The sequence below is a fragment of the Chrysemys picta genome, chromosome 4 (assembly GCF_011386835.1).
Source record: "Chrysemys picta bellii isolate R12L10 chromosome 4, ASM1138683v2, whole genome shotgun sequence".
NCBI classification, from domain to species: domain Eukaryota; kingdom Metazoa; phylum Chordata; order Testudines; family Emydidae; genus Chrysemys; species Chrysemys picta.
The window spans coordinates 24,690,610-24,717,795 of NC_088794.1; the positions used below are offsets into that span (position 1 = coordinate 24,690,610).

General features: G+C 47.5%; 2 protein-coding genes across 12 annotated transcripts in view; one reads left to right on the forward strand and one right to left on the reverse strand.

Moving 5' to 3' along the window:
* Positions 1 to 27,186, forward strand: part of KDM2A (lysine demethylase 2A) — a 104,014-nt gene that overhangs the window by 25,886 nt on the left and 50,942 nt on the right. For 9 of the 11 annotated variants that reach the window (XR_010600415.1, XM_065591743.1, XM_065591735.1 and 6 more), the window contains exons 4-9: positions 17,432 to 17,570; positions 19,407 to 19,485; positions 21,868 to 21,914; positions 22,362 to 22,540; positions 24,105 to 24,211; positions 24,899 to 24,992. Coding sequence is in view for 10 of the 11 variants with exons in the window: in XM_065591743.1 (XP_065447815.1) it covers positions 17,432 to 17,570; positions 19,407 to 19,485; positions 21,868 to 21,914; positions 22,362 to 22,540; positions 24,105 to 24,211; positions 24,899 to 24,992 (645 nt within the window). In the remaining variant the exon portion in view is untranslated. Of the gene's footprint in view, positions 1 to 12,746; positions 12,854 to 17,431; positions 17,571 to 19,406; positions 19,486 to 21,867; positions 21,915 to 22,361; positions 22,541 to 24,104; positions 24,212 to 24,898; positions 24,993 to 27,186 lie in introns of those variants that run through there. The other 2 variants (XM_065591739.1, XM_065591742.1) reach the window with 2 other exon arrangements.
* Positions 5,630 to 8,451, reverse strand: LOC135982769 (uncharacterized). The gene is made up of 2 exons (XM_065590945.1): positions 7,151 to 8,451; positions 5,630 to 6,219 (listed from the first exon to the last, which is right to left on the reverse strand). Exons 1-2 carry the CDS (start codon positions 7,551 to 7,553, stop codon positions 5,630 to 5,632), a joined length of 993 nt encoding a protein of 330 aa, XP_065447017.1. The 5' UTR covers positions 7,554 to 8,451.

Consider the following 27,186-nt stretch of genomic DNA (forward strand, 5'->3'; position numbering starts at 1 on the left):
CTTTAGGTTCTTTTTTCAAGTGTGGGTCCCTATGTGTATTCCACACATGGGTGTGCATGCATCTAAGACTGGAATATCTTGCAAGTATCTTCTGGTCCACGCCTGCTCCCTGGAGCTCCTTGTGCTCAGTACTGAAGGTGTAAGGGGAGATGTGAATCAACTGTCTCTCCAGTTCCTTCTTACCACTGCATGGTTTGAGTTGGAATCCACTGGGTCTGGAGCTATCCTCACATAGTTTTCATCTCTGTGAACATAATTGTATGTAGCTTGTGAAAGTTATAATATTTTATGTAGTTTAGCTTATTTTTTCTGCACCCCACAGACTCTCTACGTCCCCTCCTTTCAGGAATAGAACTATGCTCAGAATTCCAGGATTTAAAAACTCTCCTGTCCTTGCTCCTTCTCCATATGTGACAGTCACTACCTTTACTGCCTTGAGGAGGCACATATCTCTGCCGAGTGCAATATCTGTTGCTCCTTTCTATCCCAGACCTTAGAGCAGTGGTTCTTAACCTTTCCAAACTACTATATCCCTTTCAGGAATCTGATTTGTCTTGCATACCCCAAGTTTCACCTAACTTAAAAACTACTTGCTTACAAAATCAGACATAAAAATATAAGTGTCATGGCACACTATTACTGAAATTGCTTACTTTCTCATATTTACCATATAATTATAAAATAAACTGATTCAAATATAAGTATTGCATTTACATTTCAGTGTGGTATTTGAGCCTGTTTTTCACTTGTGAGCCTGGTCTGCAGCCTGAGCCCCGCCGCCCGGGGCTGAAGCATGTAACTTAGCTTCGTGTGGCTTCCTGGGTACTTGCCCTGCTTGCCACACCCTAACACTGGCCCTGCACTTGTGACCCATGGTTGAGAACCACTGCCCTAGAGGGACGAGAACTTCAACTGAGGAAGCACCTCATGGAGAAAGCCGGGAGACCCCAGCCAGATCCAGGCTGGGGAGACCCCCTGTACATTATCCACAGTTCTCGAGCAGAAGTAGGATCAGATAAATCTAAAGACCCACTGTCTCAGGCCTCTCATGAGAGTAAGTGGCACTCTCTCATAGACATAAAAACAGATCCCCCCTCTAATTCTGCTTACAGGAGAAGAGATCCTTCCCCAACTCCATCCAAGTCAGGTGAGTCTTCCCGTGCAGGTTCCAAGGACTTAGGTCTGCCTAAACTTCCTGATCACAAAGGGAAAGCGTGCAGGAGCAAAGCTGAAGGATCAACATCTGCTGGTACTGATGAAGAGCTCCAGACAAGACTCCCTCTCTCACGTTCTGCTCTTCCCTTCCCCTCCCCACCCCCCCGTGGTACTGGCCTGATCCGGTGAAGAACCCCCAACCATTAAGTGTCGCAGCACTGGATCTGGTGGAATCGACAACCAGGACCCCTCATACTCTGGGACGGACTGAGACAAGTACTACCCAAAGAACATTTTTACCCTCCTGAACCCACACTCTCCTTTACTTTCATACTCAGTCCTTCTGAGGGACATTTTGAGCCCAGAAAAAGCATATCACTTCAAGGAAAGGGAGTTACTCCCCTAGTCTGGCCACGAGCCAGAGCTTCCTCCCACCAGCACTGACAGTATCGTCGATGGAGCCAGAACTGCCGTTTTTGTTGGCTGAATATGATGTTTAGGACGAACTATCTCCCTGGGTTGGGAAAGTGGTTAGTTCAGACAGGGCCTTCAGAGTTTCTTGGACCAGTCCTTTTCACAAGCAGGGTTACCCTCCAAGACATCACTGGTACGCAGTGCTTTGGGCATCCTCCCAAGCCAGCTTTTGACCCTTCATAACTTGTCCTATTGGGCTCCTAATGCATGACACCCCAGATCTGTGAACTCTACCAGAGAGTCACACCATCCCTCTACTCCTAATGAACAGCAACTGGCTCTGCAGGAGTATGTAGAGGAGGATGAGTTAGTTGGGTCTGCCGGTGCAGACAGGTGTATTATTTGCCCCGTCTTCACCTTTCCCACCTGATCACCCTGGGTAATACCAGGAACTATTGTGGAGGATGACAAAACTTCAGATTCCATCAGAAGAAGTTCAAAATATGTGGCACAAACCCTTGGATAGCCTGGAGCCCACCGGAGCCAATCAGGTAGCTCTCCTGGTGAATGAGGCCATTATGAAACCAGCTAGCACGGTATGGCATACACTGGCAATGTGTACCCCACCTCAGAGGAGGAGCTGAGAAACATTACTTTGTGCCTGAGAAAGGGACAGAATTCTTGTTCACCCACCCTGCGCCCACCTCCCTAGTAGTACAAGTAGCCATGGAAATATCCAGGCACAATACCCTAATACCTTACTGACAAGGAAGCTGAATGCCTGGACCTTCTGGGGAAGAAAGTATTTACATTTATCAGCCTCCAATTCAGACACTCTTAACTACTAGGCCCTGTTAGCAAAATATGATTTTATGATCTACTTAAAATTCCTGGAGTTCAAAGATAAGTCTCTCCAAGGAGGATAGGATTTAATTCCAAGCCCTTGTTGACAAAAGTAGACTCATGGCTAAAACCTCACTGCAAGCTGCAGTGGATGCGACTGCAATAGTAATATGGCAAGAGTTTGGGCTTCATTCTTTGGGGTTCCCCAGAGAAGTTCAGAACACCATTGAGTGCTTTTCCCCAAAAGAAACCATTTTATCTAATGAGAACAGAAAAGTCTTTGCACTCATTAAAAGACTTTCAGACAGTCCTTCTGCTCCCTCAGCATTTTATACCCTGGCCCCAAAGAGGAAGCATTCTAAACAGGTATATAAGCCAAGGCCTTTTCCACAGCATTTGTACCACCAATAACCATATGAACCCACACAAGCATCAAAGGATCAGAGGCCTAGGTATGCAGCCCCATCCACCTCAACGACAGTCACTCAACCTCATCCACCAGCTAAATGTTACCTTTTGTTGGGAGCCTCAAGAGTTGCAAACTAATAATGATGCCATCCTCACCTGTTTCCAAAGTCCACTTTGGTGGTCTCCTAATGTACTTTGCACACAACTGTAGAGGGCTATAATAATGGACAAGTGGGTACTAGATATCATCCATTTTGGCAACACAGAGTTCCTTTCTCCATCTCCTTCAAAACCCAATTCCCAGTTCCTCTTCAGGGACTACTCTTAGAAGGAGATCCTCTGACAGTAGGTGGACTCTCTCCTCAAACAAGGAGCTATAGAGCAAGTGCCACCTCAGCATCAAGGGAGAGTGTTCTTCTCAACTGTTTTGTAGTTTACAAGAAGGGAGGATGGAGGTTAATTTTTGACCTACATCAGCTATAAATACAAATATTTTTATTTGTAAATTAAGATCGCAAATGTTTACATGGTCATCCATAATTCCCTCCTAGCGGGGCTGGGGGACACACACATGATTTGCAGCTCTGGACGTGAAAGATACTTACCTTCGTGTGGATGTTCACCTGGCACACATCAGCCTTCTGGTAGGACAGGAACACTACCAGTTCATGGCATCCCATTTGGGCTGGCAACACCACCACCAGGGTCTTCGTGAAGGTCTTATCTTATCACTGGTGTCAGCACAAATGAGATGAAATGGCTATACAGTCTTCTGATACTTGGACAACAGGTTTCTAGTAGGTAGATCTAAACTGGAAGTTGAGTTGGCAGCTTTTCCTTGTTCCACCTTCTGGTATCCTTGGTAATCCAAGGATATGTCTACACTACGAAATTAGGTCGAATTTATAGAAGCCGGTTTTATAGAAATCGGTTGTATACAGCCGATTGTGTGTGTCCCCACATAAAATGCTCTAAGTGCATGAAGTCGGCGGACCGCGTCCACAGTACCGAGGCTAGCGTCCACTTCCGGAGAGTTGCACTATGGGTAGCTATCCCACAGTTCCCGCAGTCTCCGCCGCCCATTGGAATTCTGGGTTGAGATCCCAATGCCTGAATGATGCAAAACAGTGTCGCGGGGGGTTCTGGGTACGTGTCGTCAGGCACCTCCCCCTCCGTCAGAGCAACGGCAGACAATCGATTCGCACCTTTTTACCTGGGTTACCTATGCAGACAACATGCCACGCCAAGCATGGAGCCCGCTCAGCTCAGCTCACCGTCACCATATGTCCTCTGGGTGCCGGCAGACGTGGTACTGCATTGCTACACAGCAGCAGCTAATTGCCTTTTGGCAGTAGACGGTGCAGTATGACTGGTAGCCTTCATCGGCTATCTGGGTGCTGGCAGACGTGGGGCTGGCAGACATGGGGCTGCATTGCACACAACAGCAGCCCCTTGCCTTTGGGTAGAAGATGGTATATTACGATTGATATCCGTCGTCGTCGTACTGCAGTGGCTGTCAATCATGGGCACCTGGGCAGACATGCTCAGTCCTATCTAACAGTCTCGACGATGATGGCTATCAGTCGTAGTATGCTATTTTCTGCCAAGCGCCCAGTATTTTCTGCCAAGCACCCAGAAGATGCCAAGGGCTATCAGTCATGCTGCACCGTCGTCTGCCAGCTTAAGATGTAAAAAATAGATTTGTTCTATATTCATTTGCTTCCCCCTCCCTCCATGAAATCAACGGCCTGCTAAACCCAGGGTTTTGAGTTTAATCTTTGGGGGGGCCATTCTGTGTGACAGTTGTTTGTGTTTCTCCCTGATGCACAGCCACCTTTGATTTTAATTCCCTGTACCTGTACGCCATGTCGTCACTCGCCCCTCCCTCCCTCCATCAGATACTAGTTTCGCGCCTTTTTTCAGACCAGACGCCATAGCACTGGGATCATGGAGCCTGCTCAGATCACCGCGGCAATTATGAGCACTATGAACACCACGTGCATTGTCCTGGAGTATATGCAGAGCCAGGACATGCCAAAGCAAAACCAGGACCAGCAGAGGAGGCGATTGCAGCGCGGCGACGAGAGTGATGAGGAAATTGGTATGGATATAGACCTCTCACAAAGTACAGGCCCCAGCAATGTGCAAAGCATGGTGTTACTGGGGCAGGTTCATGCCGTGGAACGCCGATTCTGGGCCCGGGAAACAAGCACAGACTGGTGGGACCGCATCGTGCTGCAGGTGTGGGACGATTCCCAGTGGCTGCAAAACTTTCGCATGCGTAAGGGCACTTTCATGGAACTTTGTGACTTGCCTTCCCCTGCCCTGAAGCGCTAGAATACCAGGATGAGAGCAGCCCTCACAGTTGAGAAGTGAGTGGCGATAGCCCTGTGGAAGCTTGCAACACCAGACAGCTACCGGTCAGTCGGGAATCAATTTGGAGTGGGCAAATCTATTGTGGGGGCTGCTGTGATCCAAGTTGCCAGGGCAATGAAAGACCTGCTGATATCAAGGGTAGTGACTCTGGGAAACGTGCAGGCCATAGTGGATGGCTTTGCTGCAATGGGGCAAGCAGGGCGTGGTGCGCATCAGAGAAGCTTTGAAAATGAGTTTTGTGACTGGCCAGGCTATGGTGTGAAACTTCTCTTTGTTTCCCCTTGATGAACCCTCCACCCCCACCCCACCCCACCCGGTTCACTCTACTTCACTGTAAACCAACCACCCCACCTTCCCCTCCCCGCTTTGAGCACCGCTTGCAGAGGCAATAAAGTCATTGTTACTTCATATTCATGCATTCTTTATTAATTCATCACACAACTGGGGGGTTATTGCCAAGGTAGCCCAGGATGGGTGGGGGAGGAGGGAAGGAAAAGGACACACTGCAGTTTAAAACTTTAACTCTTATTGAAGGCCAGCCTTCTGATGCTTGGGCAATCATCTGGGGTGGAGTGACTGGGTGGCCGGAGGGGCCCCCCCACCGTGTTCTTGGGCGTCTGGGTGAGGAGGCAATGGGACTTGGGGAGGAGGGCTGTTGGTTACACAGGGGCTGTAGTGGCGGTCTCTGCTCCTGCTGCCTTTCCTGCAGCTCAACCATAAGCTGGAGCGTATCAGTTTGATGCTCCAGCAACCGGCGCATTGACTCTTGCCTTCTGTCTGCAAGCTGATGCCACCTATCATCTTCAGCCCGCCACTTGCTCTGTTCATCCCACGATTCAGCCCGCCACCTCTCCTCTTGTTCATACTGTACTTTTCTGTAGTCTGACATTGACTGCCTCCACGCATTCTGCTGTGCTCTTTCAGTGTGGGAGGACATCTGGAGCTCCGTGAACATGTCATCCCGAGTCCGCCGTTTTCTCCTTCTAATCTTCACTAGCCTCTGTGAAGGAGAAACATTTGCAGCTGGTGGAGGAGAAGGAGAGGTGGTTTAAAAAAAGACACATTTTAGAGAACAATAGGTATACTCTGTCACGTTAAATTTTGATGTTCACATTACACAGCACATGTGCTTTCGTTACAAGGTCGCATTTTTCCTCTTATATTGAGGGCCTGCAGGTTTGGTGTGAGAGATCACTCACGCAGTGCCAGGCAACAGATTTTGGCTTGCAGGCAGCCATGGTAAGCCACAGTCTTTTGGCTTTTTTCACCTTCTTAACATGTGGGAATGGTTTCAAACAGTAGCGCCCTCATTTCCCATACCAAGCACCCGTTGGGTTGGCCATTTAAAATGGGTTTGCAATGTAAAAGGAGGGGCTGCGGTTCCTGGGTTAACATGCAGCACAAACCCAACTAACCCCCCTCCCCTCCACACCCAATTCTCTGGGATGATCACTTCACCCCTCCCCCCACCGCATGGCTAACAGCGGGGAACATTTCTGTTCAGCCGAGCAGGAACGGGCACCTCTGAATGTTCCCTTAATAAAATCGCCCCATTTCAACCAGGTGACCGTGAATGATATCACTCTCCTGAGGATAACAAAGAGCGATAAGGAATGGATGTTGTCTGCATGCCAGCATACACTGGGACCATATGCTGCCATGCTTTGTTATGCAATGATTCCAGACTATGTGCTACTGGCCTGGTGTGGTAAAGTGTCCTACCATGGCGGACGAGATAAGGCAGCCCTCCCCAGAAACCTTTTGCCAAGGCTTTGGGAGTACATGAAGGAGAGCTTTCTGGAGATGTCCCTGGAGGATTTCCGCTCCATCCCCATACCCGTTAACAGACTTTTCCAGTAGCTGTACTGGCCGCGATTGCCAGGGCAAATTAATCAATAATCGTTAAACACGCTTGCTTTTAAACCATGTGTAATATTTACAAAGGTACACTCACCAGAGGTCCCCTGTGTGCCCTCAGGGTCTGGGAGCACGCCTTGGGTGAGTTCGGGGGTTACTGGCTCCAGGTCCAGGGTGATAAACATATCCTGGCTGTTGGGGAAACCGGTTTCTCCGCTTCCTTGCTGCTGTGAGCTATCCACATTATCTTCATCCTCCTCTTCCTCATACCCCGAACCCTCTTCCCTGTGTGTTTCTCCAGTGAAGGAGTCATAGCACACGGTTGGGGTAGTGGTGGCTGCACCCCCTAGCATGGCATGCAGCTCCGCGTAGAAGCGGCATGTTTGCGGCTGTGCCCCAGACCTTCCGTTTGCCTCTCTGGCTTTGTGGTAGGCTTGCCTTAGCTCCTTAATTTTCACGCGGCACTGCTGTGCGTCCCTGTTATGGCCTCTGTCCTTCATGGCCTTGGAGACCTTTTCTAATATTTTGCCATTTCTTTTACTGCTACGGAGTTCAGCTAGCACTGATTCATCTCCTCATATGGCGAGCAGATCCTGTACCTCCCGTTCTGTCCATGCTGGAGCTCTTTTGCGATCCTGGGACTCCATCACGGTTACCTGTGCTGATGAGCTCTGCGTGGTCACCTGTGCTCTCCACGCTGGGCAAACAGGAAATGAAATTCAAACGTTCGTGGGGCTTTTCCTGTCTACCTGGTCAGTGCATCTGAGTTGAGAGCGCTGTCCAGAGCGGTCACAATGAAGTACTGTGGGATAGCTCACGGAGGCCAATAATGTCGAATTCCATCCACACTACCCCAATTCCGACCTGCTAAGGCCGATTTTATCGCCAATCCCCTCGTCGGAGGTGGAGTAAAGAAACCGGTTTAAAGGGCCCCTTAAGTCGAAAGAAAGGTCTTTGTCGTGTGAATGTGTCCAGGCTTAATTTGATTTAACGCTGCTAAAGTCGACCTAAACTCGTAGTGTAGACCAGGCCCAAGTAAGCGTGGAAATGTCTACTCTCACTCCCATGCAGCATAGGGACTACCCGGGACTCAATAGCAATAAGGGCCTACCTCTGTGCAAATAGATTCCATGCCATGAGTAGTCTGATAAACCAAGTAACTCACAAACCTTGGATAACAGTCTGGGCCTGTCTTTCCTGGCTATGCCACATGGCCACCTGTACCTACATAAAGCCATTCACCGGGCTACATCTCCTTTGTCTGCAACCTTGGCTCCAGTTGGTGTATATGCCAGACACAGCATGAACTTTGTCATGACAATCCTTGTCCAGTGTCAAGGCTTCACTCACCAGGTGGACAAACCCAGAACGCTTGGGCATTGGAGTCCCTGTCCTAGTTCCCACACCTGATATGACAGTAATCACAGATGCATCCTTCACAGGCTGGGGAACCTGGATTGGTAGTCATACAGCACAAGGTACTTGGATACCTTTGGAGGCCATGATGCATATCAATCTCCTGAAACTAAGAGCAGTCAGACAGGCCTACAATGCATTCCTCCCATTCACATGATCTGGATATGTCGGGATAATATAAGGAACATGACAGTCATTTTCTGTGTAAACAAAGGGGAAAAATCCCTCCCAATGTGCATAGAGATGAGCAACTTATGGCACAGGTGTATCCAGAGCCACCTCAGTTTATTTGACATACCTCCCAGGCACTCAGAACTGATTGGAGACAATCTCATCAGGCATTTTGCCATGGATCACGAGTGGGAGTTGCAGAATTCAGTGCTGAATAATATATTCACTCAGTGTAGTACATCATCTTGGACCTGTTCATGAACAAGAAGTTAACTTCTATTATTTCAGAGCAGCATGGGGTCAGGACTCCAGGGGCAATGCTCTTCTACCGTACTGGACAGGCCACTTGAAGTATGCTTTCCCTTCCATCCCACTACGACCCCAGGTTCTATGGATGATTAGTCACCATGAAGCATGAGTCATTCTCAGTGCACCCTATTGGCACAGACAATGCTGATTTCCAGACTTTCTACAAATGTCAACCTGTTAACCCATCTGCATTCAGTCCTTATCAGACCTGCTAACTCAAGAGCCATGGAATCAGACATCCCAACCCAACTCTCTTCACTCACAGCTAGGTCTGACGCCCATCCTAATATCAAGAGTGTTTGTGTTTGGTGGCCATTCAAACTCTTCTTAATTACAGCAGGAAAGACTACCAGAAAATGTTGTTTGCAATGTTGTAGCCGTGTTGGTCATAGGGTGTTAGGAAAACAAGGTGGGTGAGTAATATCTTTTGTTGGACCAACTTCTGTTGTTGAAAGAGGCAAGCTATTGAGCTACATGGAGCTATTCTTCAGGTGTGAGAAAGATATTCAGGTTTCACAGATCTGAAGAAGAGCTCTATGTAGTTCAAAAGCCTGCCTCTTTCACCAACAGAAGTAGGTCCAATAGAAGATATTACTTCACCTACCTTTTCTCTCTGCCAGAAAATGTTATCTAGCCAAATTGAGGTGTGTGTTTACCTGTTGCAACAGAGTCAGTTATCAAGGGCAGTAGGTATTCCTGCTATTTTAGACTACCTCCTCGCTCTCAAGATGTTGGGTCTTTTTATTAGGTCACTGCAGCTTCAATCAGTGTATTCCCTCCTCCAGCAGATGGCTATTCTGCTTTTACTCATCCAGTAACAGCCAGATTCCTAAAGAGTAAGACTGACTTCCCACCAGTAGTGAACCCACTACCACAGTAGAACCTCGATCTCGTACTTTCAGACCATTGCCCATGTGCTCCATGTCCCACCTGTCTTTTGAAGGTCACCTTCTTGGTCACCATTTACATCAGCCAGAAGGGTAGGTGAGCTGGATGCCCTCGTGGATGACCCGACATACAGTGCATTTCATAAAGAGAAGGAATCCATTCGCCTCCACCTGAAATTCGTCCTGAAGGTAACTTTCAAGTTCCACATAAACCAGTCAACTCACTGGTATCTTCCCTGAAGCCTCATGCCTCAAGTGAGGAGAACAGACTTCATTCTCTCAACATCAGATGAGCATTCGCATTCTACCTGCAAAGAACAAAACTGTTTAGAAAATCACCTGAATAATTTTTGCTATGGGAGAGCAAGCAGTGGGACAAGTAATATCTGCTCCAAGATTAAGTTTGGTTTCTGACTGTATGTTCCTTTGCTATCAGTTGGGTAATCTCCCTCCCTTGGACCAGGTGAGGGACCTTTCCACTAGAGCAGTGATTTTCAACCTTTTTTCATTTGTGGACCCCTACAGAAATTTTGAATGGAGGTCTGGACCACTTTGGAAATCTTACATATAGTCTGCAGAACCCAACTAGAGCACAGGTGACCTCAGTAGCAACTCTTCAGGAAGTGCCTATGCTGGACATTTGTACAGGAGCAACCTGGAATTCCATTCATGCTTTCACTAAGCATTGCACTTTGGTTCAAGCCTCTTCTCCTGATGCAGCCTTTGGAATGGCAATGTTACAAACATCTGTATGGCTGGCATCCTTGCACTCCCCTCTTCCTTTTTGAGTACTGCTTTCCAGCCACCCATACATGGAATAACTAGAGGGACCAGCACTCAAAGAAGAAATGGAGGTTACGTGCCTGTAACTGGAAGTTCTTTGGGGTGTGTGGTCTCTCTCTCTCTATTCTGCTACCCATCCTCCTGCCCCTCTGCTTCAGATCATGACTGGATTCATGGTAGAGAAGGACCTGGAGAGGTGGGTCGGTCTGCACCTCCCCTTGTGCTCTCAGTGCTGAGCATGAGGAGATCCAGGGCACAAGTGTGAATCAACAGACACTATTTGCTAGATTTTTCCGGTCTCAGGCACGTGATGCGCTTGCATACCCACATATAGAATACAGATAAGGGCCACAAATCTCAAAGAACTTCCCATTACAAGTAACCTTCAATTATTTACTCACATGCAGGTCTCCTGTTGTACTGCAGCACTCCCTGCTTTTCCAATCCTTTGCTGTCCTTGAGCAATGGTTGCTAGTTATCTTAAATAGCTGTGCTTGTTGCTGCAGACTGCTTCAGAAACTAAACTCATGTAGCCAGTCATGTCACTTGCGACCGAAGTTGAATTTCAGCCTCTGCCTCTTGTGGCAAAAGGCTCAGATCTGACTTGATATGCCTCAGGTCAAGCTCATTTTATTACCTACATTTGTATAGCTTTAGCTTGGAAGCCCTGAAACACCCTTCTTCTTTCTGGCATGGCAACCAGATTTTCCTTCTGTTGGGACTTGTTTGCAAGAAGCCTGTTTTTCCCAACACAGATGCCCCTGTGTCTTTTTAATGTTTGTCAGTTTGTACCAGTAACTGCATCGCAAAAATGAGATCTCTTTCCAAAGCATTTGAAGTGGGCATTTCAGTAATCTGGGACTAGTGATGTATCTGGAGTTGGGCAGAGTGCAAGCCCAGTGCAGCCCACAGTCTGACACTGCAGTTTGCCTTCACCCTCCTGTTCTATATGTGAGTGTGGCCGATAGACTATCAAGCCTAGCATGCTGTATGCTTCAATATGCACATCTTCTATTCAGATTAAGATAGAGCATTGCATGCTGGAACTGGTAGTCTCTTCAGTTTCTGTATTTAAAGGGATACTGTCAAGTATTGTTATAGTAACCTTACGTGTTACATGTAAGTAAAAAGTAATGCTGGGGGGGGAAGACTGTTTTCTGACAGGATATTTGACAGTACTTTGTGTGTAGTCAGCTTCCCTGTAGTCTATTAATAAGGGAGAAACCACTAACACGAAAATATGCTTAGTTAAACCCCCTCACAAGCAGGTTCATTCCAACACAGTGGTAAAATCACCAGAAGCCGCTGAAGTTTGCTCAGTTTCCACTGGTGCAGCTGAACTGTTGTGATTGCCACAGGGTGCTATTTCTAAAATTTCCTACTATAGATAGGACCTCAATTTCTAATGCAACAACCAGAAGAGAACCTTTGGGTTTTCTTTAATATCATAAAGAAGGGGAAAGCATCAAGTCTAACTGATTTGCCTGCTGACACAAAGAACCTTTAAACATAACTGTGAAAGACTTCTTTAACACCGTTACACTTTCTCTTCAGCCTAGGAATTATTTTAAAATAACACTCCAGATCGCCAGTGTGGTTGTCTGACAAATAACGCTGTCCCAGTTTTTTCACTTTCAGTTTTGGGCTGGGTGTGCCCCAGTCTGTATCCTTAAAATCTACAGCTGTGCAGCTTTCCCAGCAAGTGAGCAGAAATGAAACTTCCAGTGTCTGGACTGGGTTTTGGTTCTGTGTGGCTGCCAGACTATAGATACTTCCCTTGGCCTGCTTCACCCCTGCTATGTAGAGTGACTAACGTTCTGGTTTTTCAGGAAAGTCTCATTTTTATAAGGATCCTGGCAAATCATTCCCTCCCTTAGCTTGTGCAAATGGCAGGGGTAGGGACAGAACTGTAAAATAAATCCTTGGGGGGGGGGAAATGAGATGCTGTGTCAATCCTGATTCAGTGGCAGGATCCAGATTTCCATTGTAGAGATGTATCGTTATATTTGCATTGGAGGTGGGGAGGGTGTATAATAGTCTCAGAACTTGTTTTCCAGTGATACGGTTACAGACTAGGATAACGCTTCACTTCTTGATCTGGGGCTTTCCTCTTTTTGACCCTCCCAGGGGACAAGAGCCAGATCCCAAGGGGTTAAAAGGAGCTGGTCTCTTTCACTTCCATCTTGCAGGAGGTGGCACGCTGCAAGTGTGCATCTTGCAATGAACACAATGTGGTAAGCCAGTCACTATTGCTTCTTCTGACTACTGTCAAATCCTAGCATACCCTCCTGATGGGAGGCTTACTGCAGCTGGGAGGTGGGATCAAAGGGCTTCTCGCTTACAGGGGAGTTGCATTTCTAAACATTTTAAGACTTGTGCAAAAAAGCACAACACTTTGCTGTGCAGTAGTGTAGCTCTGGCCTTGTCTTCACTAAGGAGCTTCTTACCTGTTTTTTCAGCTGTGGTACTGGTGCACAACTTCCTAAAGTACATTAACTGCTAGTGTGGTCAGAAGATGTAGGCTTGAAGCAAAGCTTTCCTGAATCCGCATACAGGCACTAATGTTTCTTGCCTCCTGAAATACTACTTCTTACCAAGCCTTGAACTTAAGACCACAGATGTTGTACCGCTATAGCTCGAAATCCTGGGCCAAAGTTGCATAGAATAGGACTCTTAATTGCTGTGTTTAACTATTAGGTATGTGTGGATTCCGCCATGACCAAAAAAAAAGTTTAAGGCCAGAAGGGGCAATTATGATCATCTACAAATCTGATCTGTATAACATAGGCCTTAGAAGCTCACCCAGTAACATCTGCATTAAGCTCATAGCTTCTGTTTGACCTATAGCATATCTCTTAGAAAGATACCCGGCCTTTTAAAGGTTTCAGGTGATCAAGAAACCAGCGATGACATTGGGAATTTAGCCTATTGGTCTTGTCCTACAAATACATCTAGGTGTATTGTTATTAAAAACAATAGTGGAACTACTATGAGTGTTTTCACTGGGGCTAATAATAGTAAGTGCTATTCCCAGTGGCTAGTGTGCAAAATATGGCTTTGAAAGTGCGATATTAAAATTATTCAATATGAAATCTTCATTTATAACTGTTAGTATTGAGACCCTAATTTGGCCATGTTTGTACACAGCTAACTATATAATAAAAATAGACTTCCTAAAGTCTTAATTTGTCTTAAAATGGTCTTAAATGTAAACTGACTTTATCTTACTGTATTTTATAAAAAAAATCAAACTTTTGTTGAATTAAGAATACGGTTCATGTTTGTAATCTGCTCTTGAAATGTGGCTTCTAAGACTGACATTACCTTTCACTGGAGTTGAACGCTTAATCATCTACAAAACTATGCAAACAAGTTGGAGAACAAAAAAATTGTTGTAGAATATTTAGCTAGGTAATTTTTAAAACCATCATTCATAATTTGCATGTTGTGGCATGTCTTGCTGATAAGGTGGCTACACCCCTATTGCTTATACTAATGTGTTGGCTTTCATAAAAGCCAGTCTAAGTTAATGAGGTGTTATCAGTGAGTAAATTGCTCTGGCTGGATGGTAGAAAATACCTTATAAATTGATCAGTGATTTTGAAGATGCTCTTAGATCAAGCTTGTAAATTACTTGCCAGTTGAGGTAGTCAAAATACAGTAAAAGTGGTGTATCTGGCAGTTTACCAAGCGGAAAGCTCTATAAATCAGCATTTCTGATCTTCAATGGGGTTGCCAGGTGTCCAGTTTTCAACTGGCCATTAAAAGTCTGGTTGGTGTGGGGCCGGCAGACGTTCTGCATGGCTCCATGGAAGCGACAACATATCCCTGCTGCTCCTAGGCAGAGGAACAGCCACGGGGTCTCTGTGCACTGCCCCTGCCCTGCCCCAAGTGCTGGCTCTGCAGCTTGTGGGTGGAGGCAGCGCGCAGAGCTGTCTGGCTGCGCCTCCGCCTAGGAGCAGCAGGGACATGTTGCCGCTTTCAGGGAGCTGCCCAAGGTGAGCGCCGCTTGGATCTGGCACCCTGAAACCCTTCCTGCACCCCAACCCCCTGCCCAAAGCTCCCTCCCGCACCCAAACTCCCTCCTTTTTAGTTAACCGGAATTTTTGAGTTAGCGGCACCCCCCATTCCTCCAGTGTGCTGGGTAACAAAGCTTTTACTGTAATCCGCTCTTAAACCACATCCTTTTGCATCATTTTAGCTAAATTGGTTTAAGAAGAGCACCTTAAGCTAATCAGTGCAACTTCCTCATTTGGATATGGCCTTAAGATTCTCCTTGTACCAAAGAGCATTGTCTAAATCAGGGGCGGGCAAACTTTTTGGCCTGAGGGCCGCATCAGGTTTCCAAAATTGTATGAAGGGCCAGTTAGGGGAGGCTGGGCCTCCCCAAACGACCAGGCATGGCCTGGCCCCTGCCCCCATCTGACACCCCCCCTGCTTCTCGCCCCCTGATGGCCCCCCCCAGGACCCCTGCCCCATCCAACCCCCCCCATTCCCTGACTGCCCCTTCAGGACCCCTGCCCCATCCAACCCCCCCCCGGTTCCCTGTCCCCTGACTGCCCCCGGAACCCCTGCCCGACTCCCCCCCCACCACCACCACCACCGCCGCCCCATCCACCCCCCCTTTCCTGACTGCCCTCCCCCCCGGCCACCCCATCCAATGCCCCCCCTTTCCTGACTGCCCCCACCCCGGACCCCTACCCCCATTCAACCACCCTTTCTCCCTGTCCCCTGACCACCCCCGGAACCCCTGCCTCGACTGCACCCCCACCCCATCCAACCCCCCCTCCTTTCAGACTCCCCCTCCCCCACCGCCCGGGACCCCTACCCCCATTCAATCCCCCTATTCCCCGCCCTGACCCCTATCCCCTCCCCACCCCCTGAACTCCCCTGCCCTCTATCCACCCCGTCCCCTTACAGTGCTGCCTGGAACAGTGGTGGCTGGCGGCGCTACAGTCGCACTGCCCGGCTGGAGCCAGCCATGCCACCGCGCAGCATAGAGCTCCGGATCAGGCCAGGCTCTGCAGCTTTGCTGCCCCAGGAGCTCATAGCCCCGCCACCCAGAGCATTTCACTGGCGGCGCAGTGAGCTGAGGCTGCGGGGGAGGGGGAACAGCAGGGGAGGGGCTGGGGGCTAGCCTCCCGGGCCAGGAGCTCAGGGGCCGGACAGGAGGGTCCTGCGGGCTGGATGTGGCCATGGGCCGTAGTTTGCCCACCTCTGGTCTAAATAGACAAGACTGAAGGGCAAGGGTGAAAGATACAACCTACAATGATAAGGGTGATGGTTGGCAAGTTAGTTGTAGCTGCTTAATGATCTGGTTTTGTGTTTATGATCTGGCTTTATAATGTATCATGTGGTCTGGGGAGACTGGAAAAGCTGGGGAGAGTGAAGCTGGCAGCAGAGAGAGTGAGAGGGGTGGGGAAGGTAGTCAAGTCAAATGGCAAATTGAGTTCAGGATCTAAGCACGTTGTTCTGATTATCATCTCTACGTCCAGAGGTGGTAGTGCCTCCTGCTGGGGGATTTGTGTCTCCTGGGGTTTGTTCTTCCCATGCGAGTTACTGCTTTTACTCCCTCATTTCCCAGCTCACTTTGGCTGGGATGGAGAGTCAAATCTGAACCTGGAGGACCTGTGGATGAGCCTCAACGCCTACCACCTATCCCACTTCCTTTGCTCCAGGTGCTATAAACCTGTTTGCAGAGCACTGTGGTCTCAGAAGCATCTTTATATTGGTATCCCCTATTTCCTGTCTGTTACTACTCTTTTGTGCCAACAAGGCCGAAGATGAAAATGTGCCTGCATTCTGTATGCCCAGTGTAATCAATAATGTGGTAGGCCTGCTGGAATCTAAATGTACAAAAGACAAAATTTGGTTTCCCACCTCAAGACAAAATACTGATGAGCTTGTAAAGCCCAGCTAACATTCTTGGTGAAAAGTGGCAGAGATAGGGGGCACTGGCCTCAGGGCCGGCTTTTGGCCGATTCCCTGCGCCTTAGGCTCACCCGGCGGCGGTCCGCTCTGGTGGCATTTCGGCGGGGGGGGCAAGGGTCCGCTCCGGGGTCTTCGGCAGCATTTCGGCGGCGGGGGGGGGGGGGGGGTCTGCTCCGGGGACTTCGGCAGCGGGGGGTCCTTCAGTGCCGCGGAAGACATGGAGCGGACCCCCCGCTGCCGCCGCCGAAGTGCCACTGAAGACCCGGACCGCGGAATCGGGCCCTGCAGGTCCTAAAGCCGGCCCTGACTGGCCTCACTTCACATGAACCACTATCCCATCCCTTCCTTGTGAGTTGAGGTGTGGTCAACACTTGGGGCCAGTGAAGATTCTAATCCCATCTGTCCCCCATCTTGCCTAAAGTGTGGGAACTTATAGGCAGTGGAGGGAACAAATATGGAGTTACAGCTGCATGCTTTCTGGTAGTGGGGGCAGAGGTTGCTTAGCTGTTCTTGCTGTTGCATGGCCTGCATCCAGGGAACTGACCACAATAGTTGATGATTTTCCCTGAGCAAAAGGGACTGGAGAATAAATGTGTGCACCAGTTAGCCAGTGGTAGATATCCCAGAATAATACCGGGACAACATGTTGACATGCTAACATAGCTGTTCCTCCTTTCTGGGAGGGTGGGGTGCTCCTTTCCAATGTAATAGCAGTCAGGCGATGTGAGGCCCTCTGAAAACACAGGCTAGATTTTTTTTGTGAAGCTGGAATGCATCCAGGTGTCTAATTTGGGGTTATTGTGACAGTTGGAAAAGGAAGTCAGCTAGCTACTTGGCACTATCTACAGCTGTTCTCATCCTCCTCTTCGTTCTCTCCACAGCGTGGCACAATGAGGCGGCGCTATGAAGATGATGGCATCTCAGATGATGAAATTGAAGGAAAGAGGACATTTGACCTGGAGGAGAAACTCTCCACCAACAAATTCAATGCCAACTTCGTCCTCTTTATGGAAGGCAAAGGTCTGTGGTCCCTCCGCTGCCCACACCCACTCTACTGCAAAGTTTCTAGAGAGAAACGCTGTAGGAAAAGTGCCCCTGTGAACAAACTGTCTGATCAGTGTGTGTCCTCCACAGTCCTCGCTCCTGTGGGAAGGGGGGGAGAACTACTTCTCTAGTAGGGCATATATATATAATCTCTGGGAGGAGAGGAGCTCTTCCCCAGTGCTCAGGGCCTTAGAGGACAAAACTCACTGCTAAGTTCTTTAGCTGCCAGTTGGATTGTGGTGACACAACTACTGGTATCTAAATCCAGAGATTTGCCTCTATTTTTATTTTCTATCTTCTCCCTTCACCCCATGCCCCCTTGATATTTTGGGCCTTGTTCCCCCTTGCTATCTGTCTTGATTCTTTCTCCTCTCTGAGCTGCTCTGCTTTCCTAGCACACGCAGCAGAGTAAATATGGTCTTTCAACCCCACCTCCCCAAAAAAGCCCTGCTATAGCCACTGTTAAGTGGCTTGGAGATGGAGTGGAACATGCTAAGTGAAGTCTCAGCTCTACCCCTCACAGCTCTGTGGCCAATGAGCCAGCAGCTGGGAATCCAGTCCTAAGAATGGCTTTTGAAGTTTCTCCCTAGCAAACCTCCACCTGAAACATACTGAGTAAGAGTGGAGCTAGGTTCCTAATTTTGCATACCTAGGTGGGGTGGGGTAAAGAGAGAGTTAGAGGGGCAAATATAAGCTTGCATGTGACACCTATAATTAAGGCTACATTATTGTCGCGAAGTCACAGAAGCCATGACTTCCAGAGACTGCCCTGACATTTTCTGCTTCAGCCCCTGGGTCTGCCACTGGAGCTAGCAGCCAGTGGGGCCCCGGCAAGGTTCCAGCAACAGGTGACAGCCTCCTCAGGGTTCCAGTGACTGGAGACAGCCTTGCAGGGAGGTGAGGGGAGAGATCCCCACAGCTCCCAGCCACCCAGTGGCAGGGGAAACCATGGAGCTGCAGTGGCAAAAGTCACAGACAAGTCATGGCTTCCGCAAATTTTTGTTTATTGCCCCTCACCTGTCCATGACTTTTACTAAAAATAACCATGACAAAATCTTAACCTTACCTATGATCACCGGGGATCCTAGAAATGCATTTGCCACAGGAAAACATGGAATTTGCATTTTTACAGAGAATCTTTAGTTTTTATATTCTGTAAAAAAATAAAAACATGTATAGTGGAACCCCGATTATCCGATCTAACTGGCCCCAGTCCCAAATCGGATAATCAAATTCAGATAATCAGGAGAATGGGCGGAACTCAGGCTGTCAGCTTAAAAATTGTAAATATATCAATAAAACCTTGTGTTCAACTGATACCTAAATATATTGTAGCTAAGGAAACTAAGTTCAGCATTTCATTTTAATCGTGGAAAAATGTGGACTTTTGTGTGTTTTATCGGAGAATTTTGGTGGGTTTTTTTAATCATGGAAAACTAGGATCCCTGATGCTCACACAGCTGATGTGAGCTAGGCTCTAGATGCAGAGCCCTCGGGGAGGAGGCAGTCTAACTGGTTTCTTTAAGGCCTCTTTTGCTTGATTGAGTTTGTTCGGGAAATGATAAACTCTTTCCCTGTTTGTCTGACTCAGCTATAGGGGCCCACATACCCTGCCTGCTTGTGCCTGTCTGGTCCATGCTTATGGCAGACTGCCTACAGCTGATTAGGACAGTGATTGGAGATGAAATTCTGTAGGAGATGGCTAAGCCCAGTTCTTCTTTCCATTCTTTATGCTACCTGCTCCTTCCCTGGTATCTCTGTGGTTGGCAACTTCCCCTTAATACATCCCCTCTTCTCTCTCACTCATGACAGACTTCAATGTTGAGTATATCCAGCGGGGTGGCCTGAGAGACCCTTTGATTTTCAAGAACTCCGACGGGCTCGGAATAAAGTAAGTGTTGAGGATATGGGAGGGTGAGTGACTCTAGCCTAGCTGGCCACTGGCTGTACTAGAGAAATAACCTAGCAGTCTGACAGAGCCTTTCCACCTGAAGGTGGTCTTTCTATCCCAAGCTGTATCCGTGGATGCTCTCCTAAGAGTTCCCAGTTCAGAATCTAGTCTCATTGTCCCCCCACATCCAACTGTGGGAAAGCAGATTCTGGTAGCTGCCCCGGTGCGGTGTCCAACTTGTTTTTACCGTGCTTTTGACATACATCTCTACCCCGATAGAACCTGACGTGATATAACACAAATTCCGATATAACGTGGTAAAGCAGCGGGGAGCGCCGGGCCCTTTAAAATGCCACCCGAGCCCCGCTGCTTTACCGGGTTATAGCCGAATTCATGTGGACTCCGGCAGCCAGGCTCGGGCAGTGATTTAAAGAGCCAGAGGCTCCGGCCGCTGTGGGGAGCCCCGGGCCCTTTAAATCTCTGCCTGAGCCTCACTGCCAGAGCTCCGGCGGTGATTTAAAGGGCCTGGGGCGCCCCACAGCAGCTGGAGCCCCAGGCCCTTTAATCACCGCCGGGGAAGACCGGTCCAGTCCGGCACGCCGTACCGGCCCGAACCCGATATAATGCGGTCTCACCTATAAGGCAGTGAGATTTTTTTGGCTCCCGAGGACCGCGTTATATCGGGGTAGAGGTGTATGTACTCATTCTAACTGGGCGCCCATCTGGGGTGGTGGTTGTATTTGTATCACTGCAGCACCTAGGATCTCCAGTAGCAGGCCAGACCACATTGTACGAGGCGCTGTATCAGCACAGAACAAAGACAGTTGCTTGGCTTATGAGCCCTGTCTGAGAGAGTATGAGTTGGGAAGAGTTACAAGAATGGCTTAATCAGTGGAGTGAAGATGCTCTTGCCTGCCTGAGTTGCTAAAGGGAGAGGCTAGTCAATAGGTTAGGACCATTCAGAATATGATAATGAGCACACTATATAGGTCTCGGGTTTGGCTGTCCCTTAGTGGGGCTCAAATGCCCTGCTCTGAGCTCTGGTAGGTTCCTTGGGCATGGCTCTTTCCTGACTTGGGTGGAGGGAATTAACTGATACACTCCCAAGTGCTGTGCTTTCATGGTGCCAAGTGAGATGTCACTTACAGTTGTGCAGATCTGCTTAACATGCTCATCCCTCTTTCCATATATGCTGTGATCAGCTAATGCTGATGGCGTTCAAATTAACTCCTTTTTGAGATGAATGGGACAGTTAACCCTTCAGAGCTATTGTTTCAGACTCCCTGCAAATTTAGGCCTAGTCTGCACAGTTTTTAGTACTGGTATGAGTCTGCTAGTTATGGGGATGACTTATTTTTTTTTACCTATTATAGTTGGGAATAAGCTGGAAACAAGCTATATCAATGAAAGCCCGTTTGTACTGGTATAACAGTCCACCCTAGTGGGGGTTGTACCACTTTAACTGGATCAGTGTAGATAAAACACCGTGACTCTGGTGTATCATATATTGCTGATTTATTCAGTTCACACTTTGAAAGGTTTTCTTTAACCATGAGGGCTAGAGACTTAGGCCCTACATGCAGTGGAGATATTTATGCCAGTGTAGCTACACCGGTACAAACACAAAGGGTAGATGTGCTGTGTCAGTGTGGTTCAGCTTGTACTGCTGTAGATACACTGATACCCATCACCAGTATAGACAGGCCATTACTTTGACTTTTTAAAAATGACAGCTGAGGCTTAGTCTACATTAAAATTTAGTTTGACCTAGTTACATTGCTCAGGGGTGTGAAAAAAATCACACCTCTAAGCACTGTAGTTAAGCCAACTTAACCCCTAGGTTAATGGCAGAATTCTTCTGTTGATCTAGCTGCTGCCTCTCGGGGAGACAGATTACGTACATCGCCTGGAAAACCCCTTGGGTTGCTATAGGAAGCGTCTGTGCTATGGTGGCATAGGTGGAGCTGTGTGGCTATAGTGTCCATAGTGTAGACGTGCCCAGTGATTCTCAAGTATAGGCTGAACCTTTTCCTAGAGCCGCTATACAATGCGTGTACTTGCTGGTGACAATTTATCCTATTCCTAAACTACACTACTCCCCTTGTGACAGTTGTGCCCAGCGTTTGCCTGTTGAGGCACCTGAGTGGATTTATTGTTTGCAGAAGAATCTGTTTGCACACATTGGTTTGTGTGCTACTATCATGGCTTTCTTGGCTGCCCTCATAGGTGGAGGGGGAAGCATGTAGCGTTCTATAGGGGGGAGGAAGGCAAATGTGGAGGGATGGAGCCTTTGAGATGCCTATATGAAGCCAAGGGCTACAGGAGGGAGAGAGGCCTGTGGCGGAGACCCTGATTTGTTTTAGTTAAGTGTCTGTCTTGCAGGATGCCAGATCCTGACTTCAGTGTGAATGACGTGCGACTGTATGTAGGTAAGTGTCTCTCCTGCTGCCTTGTGGCATGGTAGTAACTGGCCACGGTGACTTTCAGAAGGGGTGGGGGAACTAGTTCAGGCTGTTGAATCCATGAGCTACAACAGTCTTTATGGCTCCCTCAACACATTGCTGGCTGGGTTCTAACAGCCCCTCCAGTCCAAATAATCAAGGATTTTTACTGCCTGAGAAGAAATCTAGTCTGTGACCAGGAGTAGCTGAGCCATGGGCTTCGTTCAGAAAACTCTAAACAGTTTCTGGTTGCCCTGGTGTGGATGAGGACGAGGGCCTTGGTACACTCCTTCAGGAGAGGGATTGACCTTGCACATAGATGGGTGGTGCTTACAAGTTCATCCCTCAGAAAGGGCTTGTCCCCTCTTGTGCTCTGGCTTGTCTGTTCTTAGTAGCTCCTTGTGCACAGCAGTGATGTCTGTTTTGCTCTGGCAGGGAGCCGGCGGATGGTGGATGTCATGGATGTGAACACACAAAGGGACATTGAGATGTCCATGGCACAGTGGGCACGCTACTATGAGACCCCAGAGGAGGAGCGGGAGAAATTGTATAACGTCATCAGCTTGGAGTTCAGTCACACAAGGCTAGAGAACCTGGTGCAGAGACCTGCTACGGTCAGTAAAGTTGTTGTCTTCTCCCCCCCTTTCCTTTCATTTTGGTAAAGGTAGAGCACTGAGCCTGGCCCCTCCGTACTGAAGAAGAGAGCAACCAGAGGCCTCCCTACAATACTTATGGGGGTCAGACAGGGTTGCTGCTCCTTCTCCAACCCCAAAGAGCAGCTGGAGCTCTATGTAAGTTTTGAGCACCTGCGCCATTGCAGACCTTGCTAAATTGGTGAGAAGTGCAGAAAGGAATGGGTAGGCTATTCTGTCAGAGGAGGCCACAGTAATCCTATCTAAATCCTCAAGACAGTCACTGTGGAGGCAGAATTATTTGTAGCTAATGAGGCGGGGCGGGGGGGCAAAGCCGCAGTGCAGAGAGACAGCCTGCAGGTGAGAGAAATGTAAGCCATTCCTAATGAGGAAGTTAACTAGACAGTGGAGTAACCTGCTCTGCTGGAAGGGGTTCAAGAACAGATACACAGTAGCGTACATCCAAGTCTGAATAAAGGATGCATTTGGGCTAGTCCAAGTTTTAGTCCCTGGACTGGGTCACTGACTCCCAACCTCATCCTGTTTAGCTGGTTCCACTGCTTGACAAGACCGTGTCTGTTTTCCAACCAGTGCCTGCTTCCGCGTTCAGTTGCGTGCACTGAACTGCTATGAAGCTTGGTAGAACCACTTCCTGCATCTTGGGGGAAGCCTCAATCCCATTGTTAGTGAAAGCACAGGCAGCCAAGTAGAAGGTGGGAATACCAGCAAAGCTACAAAGTAATACTTCTGTTGCATAACATATGAAAATAACCCAGCCAGGGCAGCATCCCCGTGTTCAGATTATTTATGCTGTTCTTAAACCTTGCATGTGCTTCAGAATCTTGAGTTACAAATGCCCATTGCTATGTAGAGGTTGCAGTGGGGGGAACTGGAGATTTCTGCAGCTTGGGTAAAGGCAGTGTGTGGGGAGGGGGTCTTGAAAATATGTAAAAAACAGTTCGGAATGTGAGAGAAGCACATAAGCAGGATGATGTTAATATGGAGTAGTGAATGTTGACAGCTAAATTAACTCCTAAACCTAAGGACAGGGTCCCATTGAGATAAATGCAGAGTGGTTCATACCTCAGCTATTGTGTCCAATTCTCTGCAGACTCGGACACTGGTGTATTATGTACTCTTCATTCACATTTGGAAGATTTCCTATGCAACTATAAGAATTAGAACAGTTTGCTTAAATAAGTTAGATTGCAGAGCACAGTTTTGTGGCAAGGGTGATCTGCACACTGGATTCTGCAGAGCTGTGGAATGCATGAAATCCTGGATTCCAGTCCCAAGCCTGAAGTAGCAGTGCGGCAAAGTGGCTAGGAACTGTGACACCTGTTCATCCTTGTGACTGTGATCATGCCTGGGAGGCAGTCTCACTATAGCCATAAATGGTATTTCTACTTCAGTAGTCCTGTTTGTTAGTTACCTGGCCATTGCAGATGTCAGATTGGCCACAGGACCTCCTAGAAATACTCAAGCATGCGAAGAGAGCCATGGACCATCTTACCGAGACTTGGGCCTAATTCCTCTCTGGTTGCAGGTGGATTTGATTGACTGGGTCGACAACATGTGGCCAAGACACCTAAAGGAGAGTCAAACGGAGTCTACAAATGCCATTCTGGAGATGCAGTATCCCAAGGTGCAAAAGTAAGTGGCCTCATGAAGCACATGTACCCAGCTCCTCCTCCTCCTGGTGGATCTAGGGGGTGAGGCAATCACGCAAGTAAAACTGAATATGGCAGGCAGCCTGGTATTGAGGTGAGATGAGGGAGTCTGTGTCCCTCTATACCTGCCCCCAGGTACTGTTTAAACAGCAGAGCTGTTAACTCCTCCAGCCTCTGGACAGTTGCACAAGTTCCTCTTTGTTGCATTTGGTAAAACTTGCTTGGCTTGTCATTCTAATACAACATGTCCAATTCAACAAGTTGCCAAGTATTTACTGTCCTGCCATAGCAAGCAAGACTAGGCAATGACAGACTTCAATGATCTTTTAGAATCCCAGAGCTTTTAGGATGAGGAGGGAAGGTCTTCCTTTTCCTGCCTGGGCTAAGGCTCCTCCTGTGTATTTTATTTCTTGATGTAAATGAACTCTCCTGCCATTGCCAGCAATCTGCTATCACTGTAGTATTTAGACTCACGTGCTGCTCAGTCTGCATTTCCCTGGAGTCTAACACTACTATTTGTCCCTGCACCCACCCCTACCCCCCTATCTTGCCCCTTCACACCCCTTGAGTATGCTGCAGCTGTTGGGGGTTTCACAAGTGACAGCTTTAAAACAGAGGTATGTGCTACTCACTTTCATCCTGCTCATCTCTTCTTCTTGTCTCTGGCTAGGTACTGTCTGATGAGTGTTAAAGGCTGCTACACAGATTTCCATGTGGACTTTGGCGGCACCTCCGTATGGTACCACATCCACCGAGGGGGAAAGGTATGAGGGCAGCCCCTGTGAGGACTGCTAAAGATGTTTTATGTTGGTCTTTAGAAAGCAACCAGGGTAGAGCTAAATTTACAAAGCCATGTGCTTCAGGGGAGATCTGATCTCTAAACTGGGATGCTGTTCCATGGTGGGTGTGACATAACTATCAGCATTCTGGGACCAGCGGTAGAGACTATCTGGGGTTCCTAAAGACTAACTGGAGTGCTTTCAAAAGTGCAGCTGTCTAAAGATCTTAAATTGCAAACAGGAACCCTTAAAGTGACACATGGGTTAAAAGTATAAGGATCAGAGTTCAGGATGGGTGGCGATGGGTTTGAATATGAAACCCTTATCCAACTCTGAGCTTCTCCGCTTTAGTCCATTTCTTGTAACTGAACCCAACTCTGTCGTCAAGGCTTGGATGGATTTGGATGCAAATTTCTCTGGCTCATCTCTGATTGGTTAGCATTAAGTCTCTCAACTTTGTATAATAGACTTCTGATGATTTACAATTAATGTTGTGGGATGTCTTTGAAAGCCTAATGTGACTTTCCACTGGTTTAGACTTCTGTGCAGTTCATATTTGTTGTTGTATTACAGTAGAACCTCATAAGTTACGAACACCTTGGGAATGAAGGTTGTTTGTAACTCTGTACAAAACGTTATGGTGGTTCATTCAAAAGTTTACAACTGAACATTGACTTAGTACAGCTTTGAAATTTTACTATTCAAAAGAAGAAAGCTGCTTTTAACCATCTTAATTTCAATAAAACAAGCACAGAAACAGTTTCCTTACCTTATCAAATTTTTTTAAACTTTCCCTTTATTTTTTAGTAGTTTACATTTAACACAGTACTGTATTTGCTTTTTCTTTTCTCTGCTGCTGCCTGATTGCGTACTTTCGGTTCCAAATGAGATGTATGGTTGACTGGTCAATTCGTAACTCTGAGGTTCTACTGTGCTGTCTTTATTAACAAGAATGTTAGTTTTTTGTAACACTTAAAGGTACAACGCAACACAATAATAATAAAGAAACTACCCAAGCATAATCTTCAAGGTATATTATAAAGCATAAACAAACTTCAGTACATACAAATTTTATATGCATAAACTCAATGTGGAAAAGCCTTCCTGGGCTATTGATATCTGAAAGACATATAGGCATTACATGGACTCCTGCATATAAAACTGCTCTGAATAATCCAGGTTTTCTTCCCTGTACAAACATCATTGTGTCTCATCCCTGGTCTATACTCCGAGATAGAGGATCTAGTCCTTGGTAAAATGGACAGAGAAGCTCACAGAGTTCTGACCACATCAACACCAATCTATAGAGGAATTGTAGGTCTGGAACCACAGACTTAAGATAGCTGAAATCAGACACATCTGAAAGAGAGCTGGATCTCCCAGCTCCTGCAGTCTCTTGCATAAGAGTAGCAAATCTGTGGCTGCTTACATCTTCCTAGCATGATAGATCTCCCTGCCTACTCATCTTGCATAGAAAGTGTTTTTAAATGTTTGGGGTTTTTCTGGTCCTGAAACTATACTTTGGCTTGATTCAGGCCTGGTCTTAACACTTAACATGTGTTAGCTTCTTGTGCTGAACCCTTGTGGGTTCATATAGGAATTGTCTGCCCCAGTGTGACCCAAGATCCATCTGGGCCAGCACTCTGCCTGATGTGTGTTAAGTACCATCTTACCCTGTCTACACTAGGACTTAAAACGTGGAATCACAGAAGTGTAAGGACTGGAAGGGACCTTGATAGGTCATCTAGTCGAAGCTTCTGCACTCAAGGCAAGACTAAGTAATAACTAGAGAGCTGTTTGTCAGACCTGTTCTTAAAAACCTCCAGTGATGGAGCTTCCAGAAGATTCCTAGGCAGTTTTGTCCAGTGCTTAACTATCCTGACAGGAAGTATTTCCTAATGTGAAACCTAAACCTCCCTTGCTGCAATTTAAGCCCATTCTCTGAGGTTAATGAGAACAATTTTTCACCCTCCTCCTTGTAACAAACTTTTATGTACTTGAAAATTGTTATGATGTCCCCCCTCCATCTTCTCTTCACCAGACTAAACAAACCCAGGTTTTCAATTTTTCCTCATGTTTACTAGATCTTTAATCGTTTTTGTTGCTCTCCTTGGGACTTGCTTCAATTTATCCATCTTTCCTGAAATGTGGTGTCCAGAACTGGACACTCTGTTCCAGT